The 24321-nt window shown below is 37.8% G+C and overlaps 1 protein-coding gene across 1 annotated transcript in view; it reads right to left on the reverse strand.

Moving 5' to 3' along the window:
* The window catches only part of LOC100960178 (Golgi pH regulator), a 43049-nt gene that overhangs the window by 11093 nt on the left and 7635 nt on the right, over positions 1 to 24321 (reverse strand). Inside the window, exons 4-9 of the mRNA XM_023515490.1 lie at positions 23970 to 24071; positions 17130 to 17250; positions 16421 to 16501; positions 3645 to 3754; positions 1419 to 1507; positions 85 to 177 (exon numbers count right to left, since the gene is read on the reverse strand). Coding sequence (XP_023371258.1) covers positions 85 to 177; positions 1419 to 1507; positions 3645 to 3754; positions 16421 to 16501; positions 17130 to 17250; positions 23970 to 24071 — 596 coding nt within the window. The remainder of the gene's footprint in view (positions 1 to 84; positions 178 to 1418; positions 1508 to 3644; positions 3755 to 16420; positions 16502 to 17129; positions 17251 to 23969; positions 24072 to 24321) is intronic.

Here is a 24321-nt window from a genome sequence, read left to right on the forward strand (position 1 = left end):
GGTATCAAATCTACTCTAATTTCCCTCCTATTACCACTAGAAAAACATCTAAAAATAAATGACAGTTAAAAATAATATACTTACCATGAAAATTTTCCAAACACAGTAAATGGAGAAAAAGTAACCTAGAAAATTAAAATATTTCCCCTTGAAAGTTTTGGAGTATTCTATTCTCTCCTGGGGTGAAACAAACAGAAAACATGGTTCATCTCAATAAAATATAAATTAATATTCGATACAATTGTTTTTCTCTATAAATCATCGTTCAGGATGGGTCAAATAACTATACATGGTAACATGTCATAATATTAAAACTGACAGTTGTAGAGTGGCCAACATTTACTGAATACTTACTTCAAACCAGAGACTGGGATAAACAACTTACATGCATTATCTATTTGACTTTCATAAAAAGTCTTATAGATTCTATTATCTTAATTTTAGAGATGAGAAAATTGAAGTTTAGAGAGGTTAAATTACTTGCCCAGGGTCACACAGCTGGTGAGGTATGTGTGGGCTTGTTTTCTAAGCCTAGTTAACTTCTTTTTGAGACAGAGCCTCAAGCTGTCCCCTTGGGTAGAGTGCTGTGGCAGCACAGCTCACAGCAACCTCCAACTCCTGGGCTCAAGCAAGTCTCCTGCCTCAGCCTCCCAAGTAGCTGGGACCACAGGTGCCCGCCACAATACCCGGCTTTTTTTTTTTTTTTTTTGTTCCAGCCATCATTGTTGTTTGGCGAGCCTGGGCTGGATTCGAACCTGCCACCTTAGGTGTATGTGGCTGGCGCCTTAGCCACTTAAACCACAGGCGCCGAGCCAAAGCCTAGTTAACTTCTATCCTATATGACTACTCCTGTGAAGTAGGCTCAGGTGTTCCAGTTTCTAAAGCCTGTTAACTATGCTCTAATAGCAACCCTGTGAAGCCAGCCTCAAAAAGAATTAAAATAGTTTATGGCCTTCACTAACAAATTTTGTATATTTAAGTTATATTGCATTTTAGGAATAAATAGGAAAGTTACTTCTTGTAGTTAGGATATTTACTGATCTAGATCCTTCAAAATAGGGCTAGACCATGGCATATAGGTATCTACTGCTCTTATAACTAAGTAAAGAGGAATCAGAGGAGCTACCATCTTTATCTCAGGTCAGCAGGAAGTGGAGCATTGCCACTTTCCTAGGTGTTGAAACCCTCTTCTGACCATCTCACCAATTTCTATTACTGAAAGTGTTCTACTAAGGATTTGCTAATGATAGGAGCAATTTCACGGAGAGTATAGACCCCTCACCCCTCACGTTCCATGGCTGATACTGAAGCTATGAGGTTCTTTTGCTTGGTCATGGAGAACACTCAACAGCCAGTTAGTCTTACTCTCTCTTTAATCATATTGTTAAAAATCACACTTCAGTTTCCTTGCTCTGTACCTTGGTAGCATATAGATCAGCTGTTTCCAGAAAAAGCTGTCTACTTAGTTCTTCCAGAGCATCCACTTCCTGTTGAATGAGGGTAAGATCTGACACAAAACACCAATAAGGTTCAAACCACATACAAATGTAAAGAAATGGCAGTGAAGAAAGCACCTCTCTGGTTTTTCCACAGAAGATCCCAGGAATTGCCTTGTATTTTCAATTTTCTGTTTCAGAGCCCGCAGTACTAGTTCAGTGCAATTTTCCCAACCTCTGAGATAGATGTGTAAAAGCTTCACTATCAAGTACACCACCATCAAATATCTATCACTGTTTCTCTAAGTCAAGCGGCTCAGATGGATGGTTTCACTTGTTTGTTTTTTGCTTTATTTATCTAGTTAAATTAAATGGAATCTTCAAGATCACAAGTGGTTACATAATAACACCTATAGTAACACACAGCTTTCTCCTATATTATCTGAATAAATACAATGTTAGGAAAGGGAACTAATATTAATATTTACTGAGTTCTAATGTAGGCTGGGATTTATAGTCATTATCTTCTTTAGTTCTTTAGGGACATTATCTTCTTTTATTCTCACAATAATCCCATGAGATGACAGGTGTTGTTACCAATTTTGCAGATAAAGAAAGTGAAGCTCAGAAAGTTAACTTGCTCAAAGTCACACAGCTAAAAGGTGTGGATGAAAAGTCAGATATGCCTTAATCCAAGGCCTGCTTTCCACTACGCTATGCTATTTTCCAAGAATCAATCAGGTAGTCTCCCATTTAGGAAACAGGGACTCAAGAGCTTACATAATCCTGGTGTATTTGCTGACTATCACTGAAATAGCTCTAAAACCTACAATATTGGCTTTATGGAATTTTAATAAAAATAGTAAACAGAAGCACTGACCCAAGTCCTCCCTTCTGTGTGATTTTTTCCCCACTATTACCCAAGTCGGCAAGTGCCCTTCAGTTCCTTCCTTAACAGTGGCTACTATTTGCATAGTTCAGACCACCAAACAATACGGTCTGTCTAATTAGATGTCTATCTCTCCCATGATTAAGGGCAAGGTTGCTGAGGAGAGAGGCTAAATTCATCATTTTATCCCTGAATACTCGGCTTAGAAATAGACGTGAAATGAATTTTTCTTGATTAAATAAATCTAAATTAACACTTTTTCTTTCTTTTCCATAATCATCCTGCCTTTCTTTGATCTTATTCTTACCTATATTTGACACTAGAAGAACATAAGTTACAATTTGTAGGAAGAATAGACTGTATCCTTCTTCTCCAATTGAAGGAAAAGGGAATTTGTACTTCCTTGGACCAGAGAAGGCAATAGGATATACCATCTCACGCTTATCCTCCAAAGTCTTAACTTAAGAGACTAGGAGCCACAGAGAGATTTGGTTATACAATTTGGGAATTAGTTCAACACCATAACCAGTTGGGCCAAGAATAATCTACTAACCTCACCTCTTTGGTTCTTTTTTTTTTTTGAGACAGAGTCTCATTATGTCACCTTCGGTAGAGTGCTGTGGAGTCATAGCTCACAGCAACCTCAAACTCTTGGGCTTAAGCAATTCTCTTGCCTCAGTCTCCCGAGTAGCTGGGACTACAAGTGCTTGCGACAAGGCCTGGCTATTTTTTTTGTTGTAGTTGTCATTATTGTTTGGCAGACCTGGGCCAGGTTTGAACCTGCCAGCCCCAGTGTACGTGGCCGGCACCCTAGTGAAACCGTCTCCTTGGTTCTTTAAACCAAAAAGTCACTAGAGAAGCAGAGCTACTTAAAATTTATCTAGGAATATAATTACTTTAGAAATAGGTCATCCTATATACAAACCATCCATTTTAGGGAGCCATTTCACCTTGTGGTGGTTTTTCAGAGTTGAGAAATACAATAGTGTAGTGGAAAGAACTATGAAAAAGAGATCACAGTTCAGTTCTTAGCTATGCCACAAACCACTGTGTGACTTAACCTCTCTGGTTCTATTTTCTCATCTGTAAATGGAAAGACTGACTTTTTATGACCCTTCAGCTCATAGACAATGATTTTATGATCTCCCCTGGGGGTTAGAAAGAGGATTCTGTATGAATTGTATTTTCTAAGCCCAGCCCTAGTCAGTTTGGATCCTGACACAGTCAGGTACCCTAAAAGGACTATCTTCATACTATTTTTTTCTTCTGTCCTTGGTCCAGAGTTGACAAAAAGAATCAAGTAGAGGGACAAAGGATACTTTCACTTCCTGGTGCTGAAGTAGTAACACTTTTTATCATTCCCCAGAATCCTGATGGTTTGTTATGCACCTCCCCCTTCTGGAACATAGTTCTTCGTGCCATTGCCATCCTGAAATGAAAGAAAATATAAAAACTCAGCAAGGAAGCATGGAACCTCAAAGTCCAATCTTACAGCTGCCTCTTTCATCTGCTGAGCTGTTCAGAAAGGATGGTGGTTCCAGAGTCCTACTTTTCTCCTACTTAGAAGTGAAGGGAAGCCAAGTGGAAGCAATGTGGTCTAGATGAAGCAGCACAGAATTTTGAGAACTAGCTTTGCCAGTTAGAAGCTGTGAAGACTTAGAATTTTAATTTTTCATGTCTGGATGGATGTGAAAATGAATGAAATAGTCATAAGAACTTATGTTTTCAATTATAAAGTGTTATACATAAAACAGCTAATATACCTATCGAGTAGGAACTCGATATTTTCTTTCTGCCTTTTCAAAAGCAGACAAAAAGAAAAAAATAGCAAAATCACATAAACTAGTCCCTTTCTAAAAATTAATCTAATCTCCTCACACACTGTAATCTGTCCCACTACTGAATAAATGAACAGGAAACCTACCATTCCTTTCTCTCATCAGGGTGGCAGCTGCTGGATGGTTCCAGCCCAACACAAAGATATTAAGAACAAGGCCCTTGTGAGGTTAAAAAATAAGATCATTTGTACCTACATGATTACTTGAAGGTTATAATGGGCCAAGGCCAGTAGGGCCTGCAAAATGAACCAGAATGAATCTAATAAAAATATAGAATATCAAGACTAAAGAAAACTTTAACTGAAGACAGAAATTTTGGGGTGATAAGAGAGAAAAATGGTGAGGAGGAAGCAGCAACATTGCTATGTATGGTTAGGACTAATACAAATGGTACCAACAGTACCAAATAGCAAATGGTATTTCTGTGGGCTAAATTCTTTAAGCCATTTAGCTGAAATAATATTAACAAGAAAGACAGATAGGTGTGTCAGCCATGTTGACCTAACTGTTTCTGTCTCAAAATAGCCTTTGCCTGGATACTGAGAGAAAGAAACACAGACCTAAGTTCCAGCCCTTTCTGCCTTTCTTCTAACTATAATCAACTATAACTCAGCATTTTGGGAAACTGTAATAAATGACCAAGAAGAGGATCAGACCTCGGGAGATTATGACTTGGTGAGAGTCAGTAATTCTTAGTTTTTCTTTTTCCACAGTTGAGAAAACTAGAACATGCACATGAAGAAGGACAGGGTTCCTTTCCACTCCTTCAGCAGTGCACTTCAGCTTACCACACTCTTTTAAAGGAGAGACAGCTGGGAGAGGGAGCACAGAGCCCATTTCTGCTGTCCCTATTTTTACTGTCCATAACACGACAAGCATGAATGACCGGCTGTGGAGAGGAACTGGCTGAATACGTAAAGGCAAATGACAGTGTGTACTGTGGTCTCATAACAGGTAGAAAAGACAATCACTAGAAGAATGAAAGTTGACTGCACATAGATGAACATGGCTTTGTTTTAAACAACTTGCTTTCACTTTCAATTTTATCAAGAACTTATTTATTAATTCTAAACCAATTTTGCTCTTCTCAAATAAGTTACAGGTGAAAAAGAAACTGTCACATAGTTAAGAAGAAAACATAACAATATCAAACTTTCTCAGGTGGTGAAAAAGAATAAAAAACCCAATAACAGTACTATGGAACTAGATTATTTTCATCTTCAACTTTTCTTTGCCATCATCGCCACCATAGTGATTATCATCACTACTGCCTCTTTATAACAAGTTAAAGATAATAAGAAATTATCTATTTGTTACCAGCTGAATGTTATTTAAAAATCCATAATATGGAAAAACATATACACTTGGTTGAGGTTTGGTGGTAGTGTGTAAGAGAAGCCGAAAAATGTCTACCATGGTTTAAATATGTCATTTTGTTTCCTCTTCTCCGTTGTTCCTGCTGGGAAGTCAGCCATTACTTTTCTTTTTTAACTAAACTTTTAATTTTGCGATACTTGTAAATTCATATGCAGTTTTAAGAAAAATACATGAGTGGATTAATAAAATGTGATGACGTGTACTATGGAGTACTCAGCCATAAAAAAAAATTGTGAACTGATACCTTTTGTAACAACCTGGATGAACTGGAGACCTTTCTTCTAGGCGAAGCATCACAAGAATGGAAAAACAAACACCACATGTAGTCACTATTAAATTGGAACTAATCAATCAATACTCATGTGCACATCTGGTAGTAAAACTCAATGGCAACTAAGCAGGTGAGCGTGAGGAAGAGGGGAGGGGTAAATTCATACCTAATGGGTACAAGGCATGCTATTTTGGAGATGGGCACACTTATAACTGTGACTCAAACTGCACAAAAACAATTCATGTAACCCAAACATTTATACCCTTGTAATATTCTGAAATTAAAAAAAAAATATAGAGATTCCGTGTACTCTTTACCCAGATCTCCCCAATGGAAACATCATGCAAAACGGAGTCATGATATCCATGACTACAAGCATCATTCATGCTGCCCTGTACAGCCCACTTCCTTCTCCCCTCCCCTCCTCCTTCACCCCTGGCAACCACTAATCTGTGGTCTATTCTATACTTTTGTCATTTCAAAAATGTGTAAATAGCTAGAAACAGTATGTATCCTTTGGGAAATGGCTTTTTCACTCAACATATTTTTTTTTGAGATTCATCCAGGTTGTTGTGTATGCCAATAGTTTGTTTTTATTGCTAAGTAATCTATGGTATGAATGTACCACAATTTGGTTAACCATTCACCCATTGAAGGACATCTGGATTCTTTAGTTTTTGGCTACTATGAATTAAGCTGTTATAAACATTTGTGTACAGGTTTTTATGTGGATGTAAATCTCCATTTCTCTGGACAAATCCCCAGGAATGCATTGTAGGGTGTGGTAACTGCATGTCCTGTTTCTTTCTTTTTTGAGATTAGGTGTGTAAGAGATTTATTGGAGGAAACAATTATCAAGGATAAAGGGGAAGGCAGCTGGGGTAGGCAGGGAGAGACTTTTGAAGGGGAGAAGGAAGGAAGGATTGGTTAGGAAGAGTCACATACTGAGACACAGTTCTGAGAAAGTTTTGACCAGGCTGAGGGGAAGCCCCAGAGTCAAAGTTGCCTGATAGATGAATCTCCCATTGGTTGCATTTCAGTTTCTTTTCTTTCTTTCTTTTTTTGAGACAGAGCCTCAAGCTGTTACCCTGGGTAGAGTGCTGTGTAACATCACAGCTCACAGCAACCTCCAACTCCTGGGCTCAAGCGATTCTCCTGCCTCCACTTCCCACGTACCTGGGACTACAGGTGCCCGCCACAACGCCTGGCTATTTTTTGGTTGCAGCTGTCGTTGTTGTTTGGTGGGCCCAGGCTGGCTTCGAACCTGCCAGCTCAGGTGTATGTGGCTGGCGCCTTAGCCACTTGAGCCAGAGGCACCAAGCCCATTTCAGTTTTTCTTAATAGCTGAACAGTGTTCCAGAGTTACTGTACCATTCTATGCTCCTACTAGCAATGTATGAGTGATGCAGTTTCTCTGCATCCTTATTAGCATTTGACACTGTGACTAATTTTTATTTTAGCCACTGTGATAGGTATGTAGTAGTATCTCATTGTGGTTTTAACTGCATGTCCCTAATGACTAATAATGTTGAATATCTTTTCATGTGCTTCTATACCATCTATATATCCTCTATAATAAAATGTCTACTTGTGGTTTTTTGCCCATTTTCTAATTACACTGTTTTTCTTTAAGTTTCAGATTAATATGAGGGTACAAATGATTAGGTTACATTGTTTGAATTTTTTAGGTTAAGTTCAAGTTGTAGTTGAGCCCTTCACTCAGTGGGTGTGCTATACTAGTCCTTTCTCATATATGCAATTTTCGAAATTTTTTTTCAGGCTGTAGCTTATCTCTTCATCTTCTTAACAGGGTTTTTCACAGAGTAAAGTTTTTAATTTTGATGGAGCTCAATTTATCAATTTTTCCTTTTATAAAGTATACTTTTGTTATTAAGTCTAAAACCTTGTTGTCTAGCCCTATATCCCAAAGATCTTCTCCTATGTATTTTTTAAATAAAAGTTTTATTTAAAATACATAAGTTTACATTTAAGTCTATTATTTGTTTTGAGTAAAGTTTTATATAAGAAATTTAGATTCAGATACTTTTTTTGCAGTTTTTGGCCGGGGCTGGGTTTGAAGCCGCCACCTCCGGCATGCGGGGCTGGCTCCCTACTCCTTTGAGCCACAAACGCTGTCCAGATGCAGATTCTTTTTTGTTTTTTATTTTTCCTATGATGTCTAATTGCTTCAGCAACATTTGGTGAAAGGCTCTCTTACTTCTCCACTGAACTGCTTTTGCATATCTGTCAAAAATTAGCTGAGGATATTTGTATCAGCCTATTTCTGAGTTCTTTACTGTGTTCCACTGATGTATGTTTGCCAGTATCACAGAGCTGGTTGAGTACTGTGTGGTACTGGCAGACACAGACCAGTAAAATATCACCGTGTCTCCCTATTCAAAAACACGTCAACACGTCTCTCCATTTACTTAGATATTTGATTTCTTTCATTGGAGTTTTATAATTTTTAGCCTTTGAACCCTACATGTTTTCTTAGATTTACATGCAAGTATTTTATTTTTTTGAATGACTTGATGTCCAAATATTCACTGCTAGTACAGTAGAACCTCTTAAAGCTGACCACAATAAGGACTATAACAAACTGGTTAACATGAGGACATGTCAACATAAGGAACTAGGCCAACTGCACTGATGTATACATGTGGTGCCTGTCTGGTTTTTGAAAATTAGGTCAATTTCAGGTGGTCAGTGTAGGGAGGTGGGGTAGACAACTATGGATGTTCTATTACAGAAATGTTTTTTTTTTTTTTAAGAGACAGGGTCTCACTATGTTGTCCAGGGTGGATTCACATGCAAGTGATTCCCCCCACGTCAGCCTCTTAAGCATTGGGACTATATGTACACAATAGTGACTGGCTACAATTGACCTTGTGCTTATTTTGTATTCCACAATGTTGTTGAATAGCCATTTCTTTTTTTCATTGTTTCCCTGTATATATCATTTTACTCTGGCTGCTTTCAACATTTTCTCTTTAGGCAGTTTGACTATTATGTACATTGGTGTAGTTTTCTTTTGTGTTTATCCGATTTGGAATTTCTTGAGCTTCTTGGATCTGTAAATTAATGTTTTCCACCAAATTTGAGAAGTTTGGGGACATTATTTCTTCAAGTACTGTTTCTGTCCCTTTCCCTCTCTTTTAGAACTCCACCTACAAGAATTTAGATTGCTTGATATTGTCTCACATTGAGACATTTATTCATTTTTCTTTAATCTTTTATCTCACTATTCTTCGAATCGAATAATTTCTAGTGATCTATCCTCAAGTTCATCTGCATCTCAATTCTTTTGTTAAGCCCAACTAGTAATGTTCATATTTTAGTTATAGTTTCTGAATTTCTATTTTGTTTCTTAAAAAGTTCCATTTCTCTGTTGTGATTCCTCATCTTTTCACTAATTAATACAATGCTTTCCTTCATTTCTTTGAATGTATTTCTTTTTGGGGGAAGGAAAATTAAAAGATAATTTTATTATTAGCTCAGATGATAGAATAAAATTTTCATTGACTATTTTGACAGCAAAAAAGACCATGGGATACTTGCTTTATTTTGTAGCAGCCTAAAATGTACAATCTCTAGGTGTTAATATATCTAAAGGGGTCCTCTATGGACTTGATCAGAGCCAAAACCTAAAATATACATCTCTAATATCTCTCTGTAATATGTTTCTAATACTTACTTCCAAGTCTTTGTTTTTTAAATCTATCATCTGGACCCACTTGGAGTTAGTTTCTATTGATAGCTTTTGATCTTGAATAGGGGTTATGTGGTCTTATTTCTTTGCATGTCTAGTAAATTTTGGTTGACTACTTAATAATCATAGTTAATATGATTTTGTGACTTTGGAATTTGTTTTGTTCTTCTGAGGATTATTATTGTTGTTTTTTATTTTAGTACTAGTAAATAGACCTACACTCAACCTGTGAAATCTGTTATATCTGTAGGAAGTAATGTTTCTGCTCAATTTTCCAGCTTACTGCTGCTTCTTTTTTAGTCTGACTTTCTTTCTTTCTTTCTTTTTTTTTCTATTGTTAGGGATTCATTGAGGGTACAAGAAACCAGGTTATACTGATTGCATTTGTGCAACCTCTTACAATTGTTTCTTGCCCCCAAAAGGTGTGGAACACATCAAGACCCCACCCCCACCCCTTCCCTCCTTCTTTCTCTCTCTGCTCTCCCCTTCCCCCACCCCCACCATATCATTGTCATTAATTGGTCTCATATCAAAATTGAGTACATAGGATTCACGCTTCTCCATTCTTGTGATGCTTTACTAAGAATGATGTGTTCCACTTCTATCCAGGCTAATACAAAGGCTGGAAAGTCTCCGCTTTTTAAATGGCTGAATAGTATTCCATGGTGTACATACACCATGGCTTGTTAATCCATTCCTGGGTTGGTGGGCATTTAGGCCAGGGGTCCTCAACTTTTTAAACAGGGAGTCAGTTCACTGTCCCTCAGATCACTGGAGGGCTGGGCTGTGGGCCCTGGAATGAGTCAGCTGCTCAGCAGGACAGGCAGTGGTGGCAAAATCACCTGGCGGGCTGGATAAATGTCCTAGGTGGGCTGCAGGTGGCCCGCAGGCCGTAGTTTGAGGACATCTGATTTAGGCTATTTCCACATTTTGGCGATTGTAAATTGAGCTGCAATAAATAGTCTAGTGCAAGTGTCCTTATGATAAAAGGATTTTTTTCCTTCTGGGTAGATGCCCAGTAATAAGATTGCAGGATCAAATGGGAGGTCTAATTTGAGTTCTTGGAGGATTCTCCATACTTCCTTCCAAAAAGGTTGTATTAGCTTGCAGTCCCACCAGCAATGTAAAAGTGTTCCCTTCTCTCCACATCTACACCAGCATCTGCAATTTTGAGATTTTGTGATGTGGGTCATTATCGCTGGGGTTAGATCAGGCATCCTCAAAGTACGGCCCGCTGAGGACATTTATTCAGCCCGACAGGTGTTTTAGCTGCTGCTACCTGTCCTGCTTAGCAGCCAACTTGTCCCGGGGCCTGCAGTCCAGCCCTCCAATGGTCTGAGGGCCAGTGAACTGGCCCCTTGTTTAAAAAGTTTGAGGACCCCCGGGTTAGATGGTATCTCAGGGTGGTTTTGATTTGAATTCTCTAATAATTAGGAATGATGAGCATTTTTTCATATGTTTGTTAGCCATTCATCTGTCTTCTTTAGAGAAGGTTCTATTCATGTCTCTTGCCCGTTGATATATGGGATTGTTAGCTTTTTTCATGTGGATTGAGTTCTCTATAGATCCTAGTTATCAAACTTTTGTCTGATTCAAAATATGCAAATATCCTTTCCCATTGTGTAGGTTGTCTATTTGCTTTGGTGGTTGTCTCCTGAGCTGTACAGAAGGTTTTCAGTTTAATTAAGTACCATTTGTTTATTTTTGTTGTTACTGCAATTGCCACAGCAGGCTTCTTCATGAAGTCTTTCCCCAGGCCAGTGGTTTTCCTATGCTTTCTTTGAGGATTTTTATAGTTTCATGCCTTAAATTTAAGTCCTTTATCCATCTTGAATCAAGTTTTATGAGTGGGGAAAGGTGTGGGTCCAGTTTCAGTCTTTGACCTGTGGATATCCAGTTCTCCCAGCACCATTTATTGAATAGGGAGTCTTTCCCCCAAGGTATGTTCTTGTTTGGTTTATTGAAGATGAGGTGGTTGCAGGATGTTAGTTTCATTTCCTGGTTTTCTATTCGATTCTAAATGTCTGTATCTCTATTTTTGTGCCAGTACCATGCTATCTTGACCACTATGGCTTTGTAGTACAGCCTAAAATCTGGTATGCTGATGCCCCCAGCTTTGTTTTTATTACTAAGAACTGTCTTAGCTATATGGGTTTTTTTCTGGTTCCATACAAAATGCAGAACATTTTTTCCAAATCTTGAAGGTATGATGTTGGTATCTTAATAGGGATGGCATTGAATGGGTAGATTGCTTTGGGAAGTATAGACATTTTAACAATATTGATTCTTCCCAGCCATGAATATGGTATGTTCTTCCATTTGTTAATAACCTCTACTATTTCCTTTGTTATGATTTCATAATTTTCTTTATAGAGGTCCTTCACTTCCTTTGTTAGGTATATTCTTAGGTATTTCATTTTCTTTGGGGCTATGGTGAAGGGAGTTGTGTCCTTAATTAACCTCTCATCTTGGCCTGTATTGGCGTATAAAAAGTCAACTGACTTGTGGACATTGATTTTATATTTTGAGACATTACTGTATTTTTTTTTTTTTTTTTTTTTGCAGTTTTTGGCCAGGGCTGGGTTTGAACCCTCCACCTCCAGCATATGGGGCTGGCGCCCTACTTCTTTGAGCCACAGGCGGCGCCCTATTACTGTATTTTTTGATGACTTCCAGGAGTCTTGAGGTTGAGTCCCTGGGGTTCTCTAAGTATAAGATCACATCGTCAGCAAAGAGGGTTAGTCTGATTTTCTAATGGTCTCCTCTGAGCCTGAGCTAATGTACGATAGAGGTTAAGCCCAAATCTGAACAGATTCTATAATGATATTTACCTTCTCTGTGGTTTTTTTAGCTTCTAAGGCTCTCTCCTAAATTTCTAATTGCTTTGCTAGTCCTGAGTTCTACCCTCCGACAACTCAAGCCAGTAAGACTTTCACTTTCTGTCATCTAAGTTGTGTGCTCAATCTACACATAGCTCAGGCAATGTACTTAGTCAAAGTCACTGCAAACTTGCAAATCTCACCAAGAATCAATTCTATTTTTTCAAAGATAGATTCCCCTCTAGTTTCTACCTATTTTTTTCTCAGACTCTTTAGTGTTTCCTGTGCACATGCGTAATTTAGTAAAGAAGAAGGGATTGGTGCAGGGTTTATACTCAGGTTTGGATCTCAGTCTTTCTGCATCTCTCATTTCTACAATTTCCCCTTTAAATTCGTAGTTATTCTTGCTGATTGTAACTCTACTGATCTGTACACTGGAGTGTCTGGGTTATGGTTGAGGGGCACCACCAGACAAGAAAGCCATAAAATGCAACAGTTACCTGGTAATCTTCTCAAATTTCTACCTGCCTCTGTTCATTTTCCAATAACTTCAAATATTTGCTTTTAATATTTGTTTCAGTTTTATGATTTTCCGTAGAAGGAATTGCCTGAACTCTTTCCATCACCATTCCCGCAAGTTTCCTTACTATCATTTGAGAGAAGCTGTGGCTTGTGCTGGAATTTTACTAGTAAATGTATTTTTTCCCCTATTCCCACAAAATTCCAAAAAGAGAGTCTAGAAAAGCCTAACTCAAGGTAGAGATTAAGATTTCTTCCTCTATAGTTCCAAATGAGAAGTGTATGTTTCTTTCCTGACCTTTATTTTCAACCATTAACTTTTTTTATATGTAACAGATGTCATTTTTCTTGTAGGTCCTCTCACTATGGCCCTCTACTGTTAAGTTGAAAGATTGTTTTCTGCTCACTATTCTTCCCCAACTGAGTGCTTACAAATAAGTTTTCTAAATTGTGGTAGATAGCAAGGGCACTGTAGGAATCCCAAGGGCCCAGTATAGTCACATTAGCTGTCTATATGCCCTATTAGCTATACTGGGTCAAGGACTGTGCTGAAGACCTAATCAAATGCCACTTTGAAAATACATATTTACAAAGTACCTTTTAGGTTGGGCGTGGTAGCTCATGCCTATAGTCCTAGCACTCAGGGAGGTCCAGGCAGGTGGATTGCCTGAGCTCAGGATTTTGAGACCAACCTTAGTAAGAGCAAGACCCCATCTCTAAAACTAGCCAGGCATTGTGGCGGGTACCTGTAGCCCCAGCTACTTGGGAGGCTGAGGCAAGAGGATCACTTGAGTACAAGAGTTTGTGTTATAGTTTGCTGTGAACTATGACTCCATGGCACCCTACTGAGGATAACAAAGTGAGATTCTGTGTCCAAAAAAAAGCACTTTTTAAATAATAAAAACTATAATATTAGAAGACTTGATGGATTTTAAGTAGTTAGAAAAAAAGAAGTTGAAACAATTTAAGTCAGACATGAGAAAGTCCATAAAAATGCAGGATGATAGACTTTTAAACATCCATCCTTCGAACATAAAATTTACCTACCAATTCATGAACATGATTTATCTCCATTTATTTACATTTTCTTTAATTTCTTCCATTAACATTTTATAGTTCTTAGTGTTTAGGTCTTTAATCTTCTCATTTAAGTTTATTCCTAAGTATTTTTTTTTGCTATTATAAATGGGATTGTTCTCTTGATTTCATTTTTGTAATATTCTTTAAACATTAATATTGTTAAAAATGTCCATAGTACCCAAAGTGATCTACAGATTTAATGTAACCCCTATCAAAAGTCCAATGTCATTTTTCATAGAAATAGAAAAAAAATCCTAAAATTCACATGGAATAAGAAAAAGTCCTGACTAGCCAAGGCAATCATGAACAAAATGAACAAAGCTGGAAACGTCACACTACCTTATTTCAAATTATACCTTATGTTAAATTATACACTACTACAAAGCAACAGTAATTAAAATAGCAGAGTACTGACATAAAAATAAACTCATTGACTATGGAAGAGAACAAAGAGCCCAGAAATGAGCCAACACATGTACGGTCAATTAATTTTTGACAAATATACATTGGAAAAAGGACACTTTCATCAATAAATGGTGTTAGAAAAAGCAGATACCCATATGTAGAAAAGTGAAATTGGACACTTATCTTATTCCATATATAAACATCAACTCAAAATGGATTAAAGACTTAAACATAAGACCTGAAACTGTAAAACTTCTAGAAGAAGAACTACATGACACTGGTTTTTTAGATTTGACCCCCAAAGTGCAGACAACTAAAGCAAAAATAGACAAATGGGATGACATCAAAATAAAAGCTTCTGCACAACAAAGAAAACAATTAATAAAGTAAAGAGACAACTTATAGACTGGGAGAAAATGTCTGCAAGCCATAGGTCTGATCAGGGCTTAATACCCACAAATATATAAGGAACTCAAACAACTCTATGGAAAGAAAACAATCTAAAAAACAGGCAACGGACCTAAATAGATAATTCCCAAGAGAAGAGATATAAATGGCCAATTGACAGAAAAAAATGCTTACCACCAGTCGTCAAGAAAATGCAAATTAAAACCACAGTGACACACTATCTCACATCTATCTGTCAGAACAGCTATTACCAAAAAGATGAAAGATAAGAAGTGTTGGCAAAGATGTGGAGAAAAGAGAATCTTATTATATTGTTGGTGGGAATATAAATTAGTGCAACCACCATGGAAAACAGTGTGGAGGTTCCCCCAAAACATAAAAATAAAATTGCCATATGATCCAGCAATCCCACTTCTGGGCATTTGCTCAGAAGATTTAAAATAAGTATGTCGAAGAGAGGTCTGCATTCCTATATCCACTGCAGGGTTATTCACAATAGCCAAGTTATGGAATCCACCTATGCGTCCACCAACAGGTGAATGGATAAAGAAAATGGGTTTATATACACAATACTATCCATCTTTAAAAAAAGAAATTTTGTCTTGTAATAACCTGGATGGAATTGGAAAACATTATGCTAAGTGAAATAAGCCAGGCACAGAAAGACAAATAATGCATGTTCTCATTTATATGTTGTATCTAAACAATTGAATTCAACAAAGCAAGGGGTAGAATAGTGGTTACCAGAGGCCAGGGAGGTGGGGGAATGGGAGATGATGGTGAAAGGGTACAAAGCCTCAATTAGATAAGAAGAAGAAGGTTTTATTTTCACTGAGATACCCTGCACAGCATGATGAATATGGCAAATAATAATGTATTATTCACTTTAAAATTGCTAAGAGTAATAACAGCCTAAGAATACAGGGAGGAGGGAGGGTGAGGGGAGGGGGGAATGGGTGGAGGGACGAGGATTGGAGGGATCACTTCTGAGGTTTATCTTACAAGGGTACAAGTGAATCTTTCTAAGAGTAGAATATGAGCGTTTTAACACAATAACTAAGAAAATGACATGAAGGCTATGTTAACCAGTTTGATGGAAATATTTCAAATTGTATGTGAAAACACCACACTGTACCCCAGAAGTGCATTAATGTACATAGTTACCATTCAATAAAAAACAAACAAACAAACCAACAAAAAACTGCTAAGAGTAAATGTTCTCACCATAAAAAATGTTAAGTATATGAGATGGTGGATATGTTAATTAGCTGGGTTTAATCCTTCCATATTTATAAATCATACTGGGTAGAGGTGGCGGGTTCAAGCCCAGCTCTAGCCAAAAACAGCAAAAAAAAAAAAAAAAAAAAAAGGAAGAAAGTAAAACATAATAATATCACCCCATAATTCATCAATTTATGATTAAAAATTAAAATTAAATAAGCAAAAAAGTTATCTTAATAATTTATTTAAAAAGAAGTATCAAAATTTAGGAAATAAGGTTGAATTTGAGAATCTCCTTTCATATAAGATTAGACATTAAATCTTTGATGGTACATAACTTATAATAAAAATTAACTTGATGAAATCCCCTGCCAGGACCAATTCATAGTCATATTTTCTTACTGAGAAGTCGTAACAGAGTATGATTAATGTGCTGATATCTTACCTTTTCTTTTTGCTTATGATCATATCCATGGTTTGGAGCAGTCGCCGTTCCAGGCCTAGAATATCTGTATCAGTCACATTCCTACAATAAACACAAACTGTTAGCAAAATGTCTTGGAGTTTCACCCTTGTGCATTAATATAAGGCATCTATAGAAGCATATAAACTTCAATTGTTACCTAATAATTCAGAGATATGGCTTTTTCTAGAAAATATTAAAATGACTGTAATAAACTAAAATGCTTTTGCTGTCATTTCTTATAGCTAATTCTTCTGGGGTCTTGGGGCAAGGGAAGGTGCCCAACTCTCTTAAGTCTCTTTTAGCTTTGATCTAGTGACATTTAGGATGTATGTTTAAATATTTTAACTTGGCATTGTCTTTTACTGTTCTACTTCTAAGGAGGAATTGATTTGCTAAAGTTGGTGTCAGTTTACATTGGCCACTATAAATGTGCCTTTAAAAAGTGGGAGGGAAGTGTCAAATTGAAATTTGCCATTTAAAAAATGAATGTAGGATAAATAAGAAGGGCAAGAAATATAAGTGACAAGACTTATTGCGAAGGATTCTAGGTCAATGTCCATAGGGATAGAGGAAGAAAAAAGTAAAAAGGCAATGTCATGAATCTAATATATAAAAACTAAAGATGGTAGCATGATGTGACATAAGAAGTAAGGGGAAAAAAAAAGAAAAGAGACAAAGTACTTCTTACCTGAGAAAGTAGGACATGTAAGTGTATGGACAGTTGACAGCACCAAATCCAGAAAGCAGAGCCATGAGAGTCACCCCAATCACACCTACTCGGCTGATGAGCTGTTCTATGGATAAGATCCCTGAAAACATCAGAGCACATTAAAGCCAGGTAATAGTATCATAAAATGGTTCTCATCTGTTCTGCAAAAAGAAACATCATTGAAAACATCAACTGTTACCTATAACTGACCCATATAAGCTAACTTTTTTTTTTTTTTTTTTTTGAGACAGAGCCTCAAGCTGTTCCCCTGGGTAGAGTGCTGTGGCATCACAGCTCACAGCAACCTCCAACTCCTGGGCTTAAGCGAGTCTCCTGCCTGAGCCTCCCAAGTAGCTGGGAACACAGGCACCTGCCACAATGCCTGGCTATTTTTTTTGGTTGCAGCCGTCATTGTTTGGTGGGCCCGGGCTGGATTTGAACCCACCACCTTAGGTATATGTGGCTGGTGCCTTAGCCACTTAAGCCACAGGAGCCAAGCCTACAAGCTAACTTTTAATAATTGATGTATAGATTTTTCTACAACAAATATATTAAAAGTTTATTAATTTCCTCCCACCTTATATGCTTCAGGGTCATCTCTTTTATTGAGTGATGATAATAGTACTATAATAATGATAATTGTAAACAACACTTATTGACTGTTTACTCTCAGTAGCATGAACTCTAGCAAAGTAAAGTACTTTGGCAAAAACAAAAAAAATCAGGAAAGTATATCTGCAGGAATAGTATAAATAGCAGGTAACACCTATGCTAGCTACTTTTGCTATTCATATTTTCTCAAAGATCATATTCTTTAGCTAATGTCTTATTACTTTTTGCATTGAACAAACACATACTGCATCTAATCAATAGGATAAATTTATGGATAAATGAGGTTCAAAGGTAAACGCATGAGGTTTAAATTATCAGTTGTATTCTAATTATCAATTGTTCTCCATTATTAGAGAATGATGCAAATCAACTCAGAAGTTAAAATAATTATTGCCTGCTGGTTGATGTATTTGGGATAAATAAGAGAAAGTAATGCTGAAGAATAACCAGGAAGCTTGGTTGCAGGAAAAAAATAGTTTTATTTTAGTTATGCTTTCACTTCCAATTTCTAGGATAGAATTCGCTTCTGCCACTTACTCCTATGGCCAAATGCCAGAGTTGGAATTTAGGAATTCGCTCAGCTTTGAAACCGAAAATTCCAATATTCCATTTCTGACCACTGGCCTCCCCACCTAGTCCTCTGGCTCCTTTGTTTCCACTACACTTGTTTCAGAGGTCAGTGAGATCTCTGGCTTCTAGTCTTACACTCCCTTCTTCACCTAGCTTGGAATCTGGGCTTGCCAACTTCAACTTCTTTCACCAGGACCCTTGATACCCTATTCTCTTCCTTCTGAAGCACTGATCCTACAAATCCCCAACTCTGGATCAATCTAACCTGCTGTCTTCCCTGTGCTCATGCCTAGCTGCCTAAAATTGCTGGCATGTATACTGATAAGGTGCCGTTACAGAGATACTTACTGTTTCCAAGCCTAATAGAACTCACACACTACTGAGTAATCCTTATCTTGTCCTTGGTCAGCCACCTCTCTCCAGTTCCCTCAGCAGTTCTTTAACCCATTTTTCCCACCTTTGGCTTTCTCCTTATTGTAAGACATAAGCTATTAGACATAAACTACCTTCACTATACTGTAAATATTTACATCTGTCATCGTCCTCCCAACTTGTCTCCCTCAGAACAGGACATTGTCTAAAGCTGACTTTACTTCTGCTTTTGATCTTACTCAATCCCTATCACCTCTCACAGAATCTTTTCCATCACCGTCATCCCTTTTCTCTTCTACTTCAATTCTTCCTTCTTTGGTGGTTCCTTCCCTTCCGTTTCAAGTCTCTTTTCTAAGAAAATTCTGTTCTTGGCCTTGAGTTTACTTCTAGTTACCAATCCTTATCTACTTCCTCCTTAATAGCTAAGTTTCTTGAAAGACATTTATATTTACTGTCACCTCTTTCTCACCTCCAGTTCATTCCTCAACTGCCTGCAATGCAGCAGGCAGTTCATTCTTCTACACTAAAAGAAATTATTTTCACTAATAATTGTAATGGCAACATAATAGGTAATATTTGTCTAGCACCTTTTTATGTACTAGGCATTCACCATGCACTAACTCATTAACCAAGAAACAGGTAGATACCTGTGTTTCCCCGAAAAAAAGATACTGTCTTATATTTATTTTTTCTCAAGAAGACACACTAGGGCTTATTTTCAGGGGCTGTCTTCCTCTCCATGCTGAAATGCACTGCATAGCCATGCCCATCACTAGGTCTTATTGTTGGGGTAGGGCTTATATTTAACAAATGAATAGAAATCCTGCTAGGGCTTATTTTTTTGGTAGGTCTTATTTTCAGGGAAACATGGTAGTATTGAAAACCTAATTTTCGAGATGAGGAAATGGAGGCACAGAGAAGTTAAGTAACTTCTGAATACACTGACTACACTAAGGTCTTTCCATCAGACCTTTGCATGGTATCTCTCATGCCTTCCACCTGAGCTTTCCTCTGGTTGTTAAATCTCAGCTTTAATACAACTTACTCGGAAAGGCTGTATGTAACTACTTGCACTAAATTTGGCATTTTTATCTGCATTATTCTCTGCCACAGCAATATATTTGCTTCTTGATGACAATGATCAAAACTGGCAATTACTTATTTGTGTATTTACCTCTTTATTGTCTAGACCCATGAGACTACATGTCTCAAGAGGGTAGACACCAACCAAATTTGTTTTGTTCATAATTTATCTCCAGTACTTAATATAAAGTAGGTGCTCAGTAAATATTTGTGGAATGTTAAATGAACAAATAAATGATTCTACTCTCCACATACCTTTTGAGAGTTTGCATCTTCTTGACAGGAAGTAATCATGTCTTATTAATTTTTTCTTTCCTTACTGCCTGATACATAGAAAGTGCTTAGGCTCAGCGCCTAGCAGGGGTCCTCAGACTTTTTAAACAGGGGGCCAGTTTATTGTCTCTCAGACCGATGGAGGGCCAGACTGCGGGCCCCAGACAAGTCGGTTGCTAAGTAGGACAGGCAGCAGCAGCAAAAACACCCAGCGGGCCAGATAAATGTCCTAGGCGGGCTGCATGTGGCCCACAGGCCATAGTTTGAGGATGCCTGGCTAGGGCATCAGACATATACACCGGAGCTAGCAGGTTTAAGTCTAGCCCAGGCCTGCCAAAAAACAACAATGACAAGTACAACTAAAAAAATAGCTGTGTGTTGTGGCAGGCAGGCACCTGTAGTCCCAGCTACACAGGAGGCTAAGGCAAGAGAATTGCTTAAGCCAAGAGTTAGAGGTTGCTGTGAGCTGTGATGTCATAGCACTCTACCCAGGGTGACATACTGATACTCTGTCTCAAAAAAAAAAAAAAGAAAAAGGAAAGTATTTAACAAATACTGTTGACTGTGGGTACGTAATATTACTCAAAAACATAAAAAAATCCAAGGCATTAATATGGATTACTAAATATAAAAAAACTAAAAATTGCCCCCTCTACATTTATTCCTTTTAACATGGTGTTCTTTTTATTAAATGTTTTTTTCTGGTTTGAGGTACTCTGTAGATACTAGCTATTTAATCTCAGCACTTATACAAAGTAAGAGTTAGTCATCATTATCCCTGCTAATCAGCTAATAAATGGAAAGTCAGATGAATAAGGTGAGTGAGTGGCAGAGGATCATCTCATCCTTGCCATCTGCTCACACACAGTCCTCCTACCCATACTTGCTTTCTTAGTCTCTTGTACTCTTTCCCCCTGTGGAATGTCCTCCAAGGTCTTCGAGGTCCAAGCACTGCATAAAAAGTTCTTTCACAGATTTTTTTCATTACAGGTAATGACTGGGTTTTATAGTTTGTTTGTTTAGAGAAATGATATCATTCTGTTGCCCAGGCTAGATTATAATGGTTTGTTCATAGTTCACTATAGACTTGAACTCCTAGGTTCAAGCCATACTCCTGGCTCAGCTTCCTGAGGAGCTGGGACTAAAGGCACACACCACCTCTAAGTTTTTTAGAGATGAGTTCTCATTGGGTCTTACAGTTTTCTGTGGTTACTATGGCAATAAACCACATTGGTTGATGAGATGGTTCCAGGAAAGTAAGAAGGAAAGAATAAAACTGAAACCATCTTGCTAGCTTTCCCCCAAGGTGTCTTTTTTAGGATAAACCATAGATGAAAGGTATAATAGATACGATGGTCTCCCATCTCCCCTCTGGCATAGCCTGGCTGCACTGGTCATGTGAGCTGACTGCACAGAAGCAAAAGCTGGAAAAGGGTGTCAGAGTTAGGTCTCTGGACTGCATGTGAACTTGTACTTGCACTGTCAGCAGCCCTGGGGGCCCTTTGTAACTTTTCTTCCTGACTTCTAACATCACAAATAAATTCATCTCTTTGTGGGCTTATTGGAAACAGGTTTAAATGAGAGCTATACTACAGGGCTCTCTACTCCAAATCTTTCTCTACACTGACATGGGCATGTTGATCATATAGCAATTCCTAAATTCTTACCCAGAGTGTTGTATTTTTACAGTCATCTACCACCTTGGAAAGACTCAATTTTTTTTCCATTTACAGATTCAATGAATATGTACAAAACACTTGCTAGGTCCACAGTGGGTCCTAGGGATACAAAGACAAACAAGATGTAGTTTCTGACCTCAAGGAGCCCATAGGTTAATGAGGAAGTTAGAAAAAGAAAACACATAATTATAAGTTTTATAGGTGATATAAGTACACTGAGGTGGGAGCAAATACTATCTCCTACTGATGGCCAGGAAGATCGTAGAGGAATTGACAAGAGTTGAATCCTGAAAGAATCAATAGGTATTTTCCATGTAGACAAGGGGTGAAGGATTGCCTAGGCTGATAGATCAGCTGTAGAACTTTCAAGTAATTTGGTAGGAGAATTGAACACACAGAGAAAGAGAACAGAGGCCAGGCCACGGAAGTATATGTTATACTGTTTCTACTTATTAATAATGTCTCCTTTAACTCGACCCACATGTTAATTTCGGCCAAGTTACTCTTATGGCGTGAGGATGCTTTCATTAAAAATCATATTGTTCTATCATTCATTTGTCAAGTAAACAGCAAGCAGATATTAAATACTGTAACTTTGTATTTTTAAGTCAAGCAAGATCTTTAACATACATTTATTTCCCCTAACAGTCTTGTCTTCTCTTAGTGCATAAAACAACAGCTAGTTTTTTCTTCTCTCTTATGGTTGACCTGTATTTCTTCTGGAAACTAGAATTTGAACTTTTAGTAGGCTGGTATTATCTTAACTCTTTTGGTCTTTAATATTATTTACAATTTCAAAACAGCTATTTTTATTTTTAAAATACATTTATACATTTATTTATAATGTTGCATATACTTTTTAAAACTGCACATTTCCTCTAACTCTGCTATAGGAGAGTCTCGCTACCTCTCTCTGCCCCCAATCCCTGCTACAGGCAATGAGTACACATGGAGGGATGCATGGGAGGTATGGCAAATCCTAGACACTGGCTCCTTCAACATTCATTCCAATCCTTTTCTAGCGTTTATTTTAGTACTACAGAGTCTGGAAAGCCAAAAGCTCTTTCTCAAACTTCCTTGAAGCTAAGGTTCTAAATGTTACTTGGTTTCACCCAAATTCAAGCCCAATGCAGGGTGGTGACAGCACTTAGAAGGTAGAGCAGTTGGGACAGATGTTCCACTGTTAGGTTCCTGATGTCACAGGTTCTGTATGGCTGGTGATGGCTTCAGTGGGTTTTCTTCTAGTTTATTGTGGCATACTTAGGTGTTTCTCTTCACTATATAGCATTTAGCTTGGTCTTTGCTTTCTTAGAAAATCTATAAATTGCTTGATACCCTGTAATAAATTACTTTTTGCTTTACACTAGTTACAGAGGGTTCTATTTTCTGCAGTAAGAACCCTGATAGATACAGCAGGATAGTGAATAAAAAGGTTTTTTTTTTGAGACAGAGCCTCAAGCTGTCCCCCTGGGTAGAGTGCCGTGGCATCACAGCTCACAGCAACCTTCAACTCCTGGGCTCAAGCGAGTCTCCTGCCTCAGCCTCCCAAGTAGCTGGGACCACAGGAGCCTGCCACAACGCCTAGCTATTTTTTTTTTTTTTTTTGGTCGCCGCTATCATTGTTGTTTGGCGGGCCCTGGCTGGATTTGAACCCACAACCTTAGGTGTATGTGGCTGGCACTTTAGCCACTTGAGCCACAGGCGCCAAGCCGAATAAAAAGGTTTTTTTAAAGCTATAGTATGAAAGCTCTAGTACATTTATCACAGATGGGCTCTCTAATCTTTCTAGACAGATCCACATTTATTTCTGAAATAGTTCTGGAATAACTCATTAGCTGAGAGATTTTTCTTCATTGTTTTTAACTTAGAATCTGATAAAATCTTATTGACACCTTACCTCTGAATGCACATACAAACATATTACCATAACTCCATATATAATATCAGGAGATTTATATCAAGGACACTTTTCTTTTTTTCTTTACATCCGTGAAGTATGTATATTTACCAAAGTCAAAAACTCCTACTCTGGAATCAGAAGTCTATTCCAAAACCAGCATTTGATACAAGTAGGATGAAGGAGAAAATTTGGTTCAAAATCAGATCCTACTTAAAGAAACAACCTGTTGTACTTTCTCAAGTCAGCAGTTAAAAAATAATTTTTTTTTCCAAATCAAAAAATTAAGCAAAACTTCTCCTCCCCTCTTCCTGCCCTCCCATGAACACTCACCATGTTTTGGGCTGAGAATGGGAAATGGATCTCCTAGTTTCCAGAAGAAATACATAAAGGTCAACCATAAGAGACAGGAAAAAACTAGTCGTTGTTTGTGCACTACGACAGAGAAGACAAGACTGTTAGGGGAAATAAATGTATGTTAAAGATTTTGCTTGACTTAAAAATACAAGTTACAGTATTTAATATCTGCTTGCTGTTTACTTGACAAATGAGTGATAAAACAATATATATATATATATTTTTGAGACAGAGCCTCAAGCTGTCACCCTGGGTAGAGTGCCATAGCATCACAGCTCACAGCAACCTCCAACTCCTGGGCTCAAGCGAGTCTCCTGCCTCAGCCTCC

This window comes from Otolemur garnettii, unplaced genomic scaffold (assembly GCF_000181295.1).
Source record: "Otolemur garnettii isolate 467f Iridium unplaced genomic scaffold, OtoGar3 scaffold00073, whole genome shotgun sequence".
NCBI lineage: Eukaryota > Metazoa > Chordata > Mammalia > Primates > Galagidae > Otolemur > Otolemur garnettii.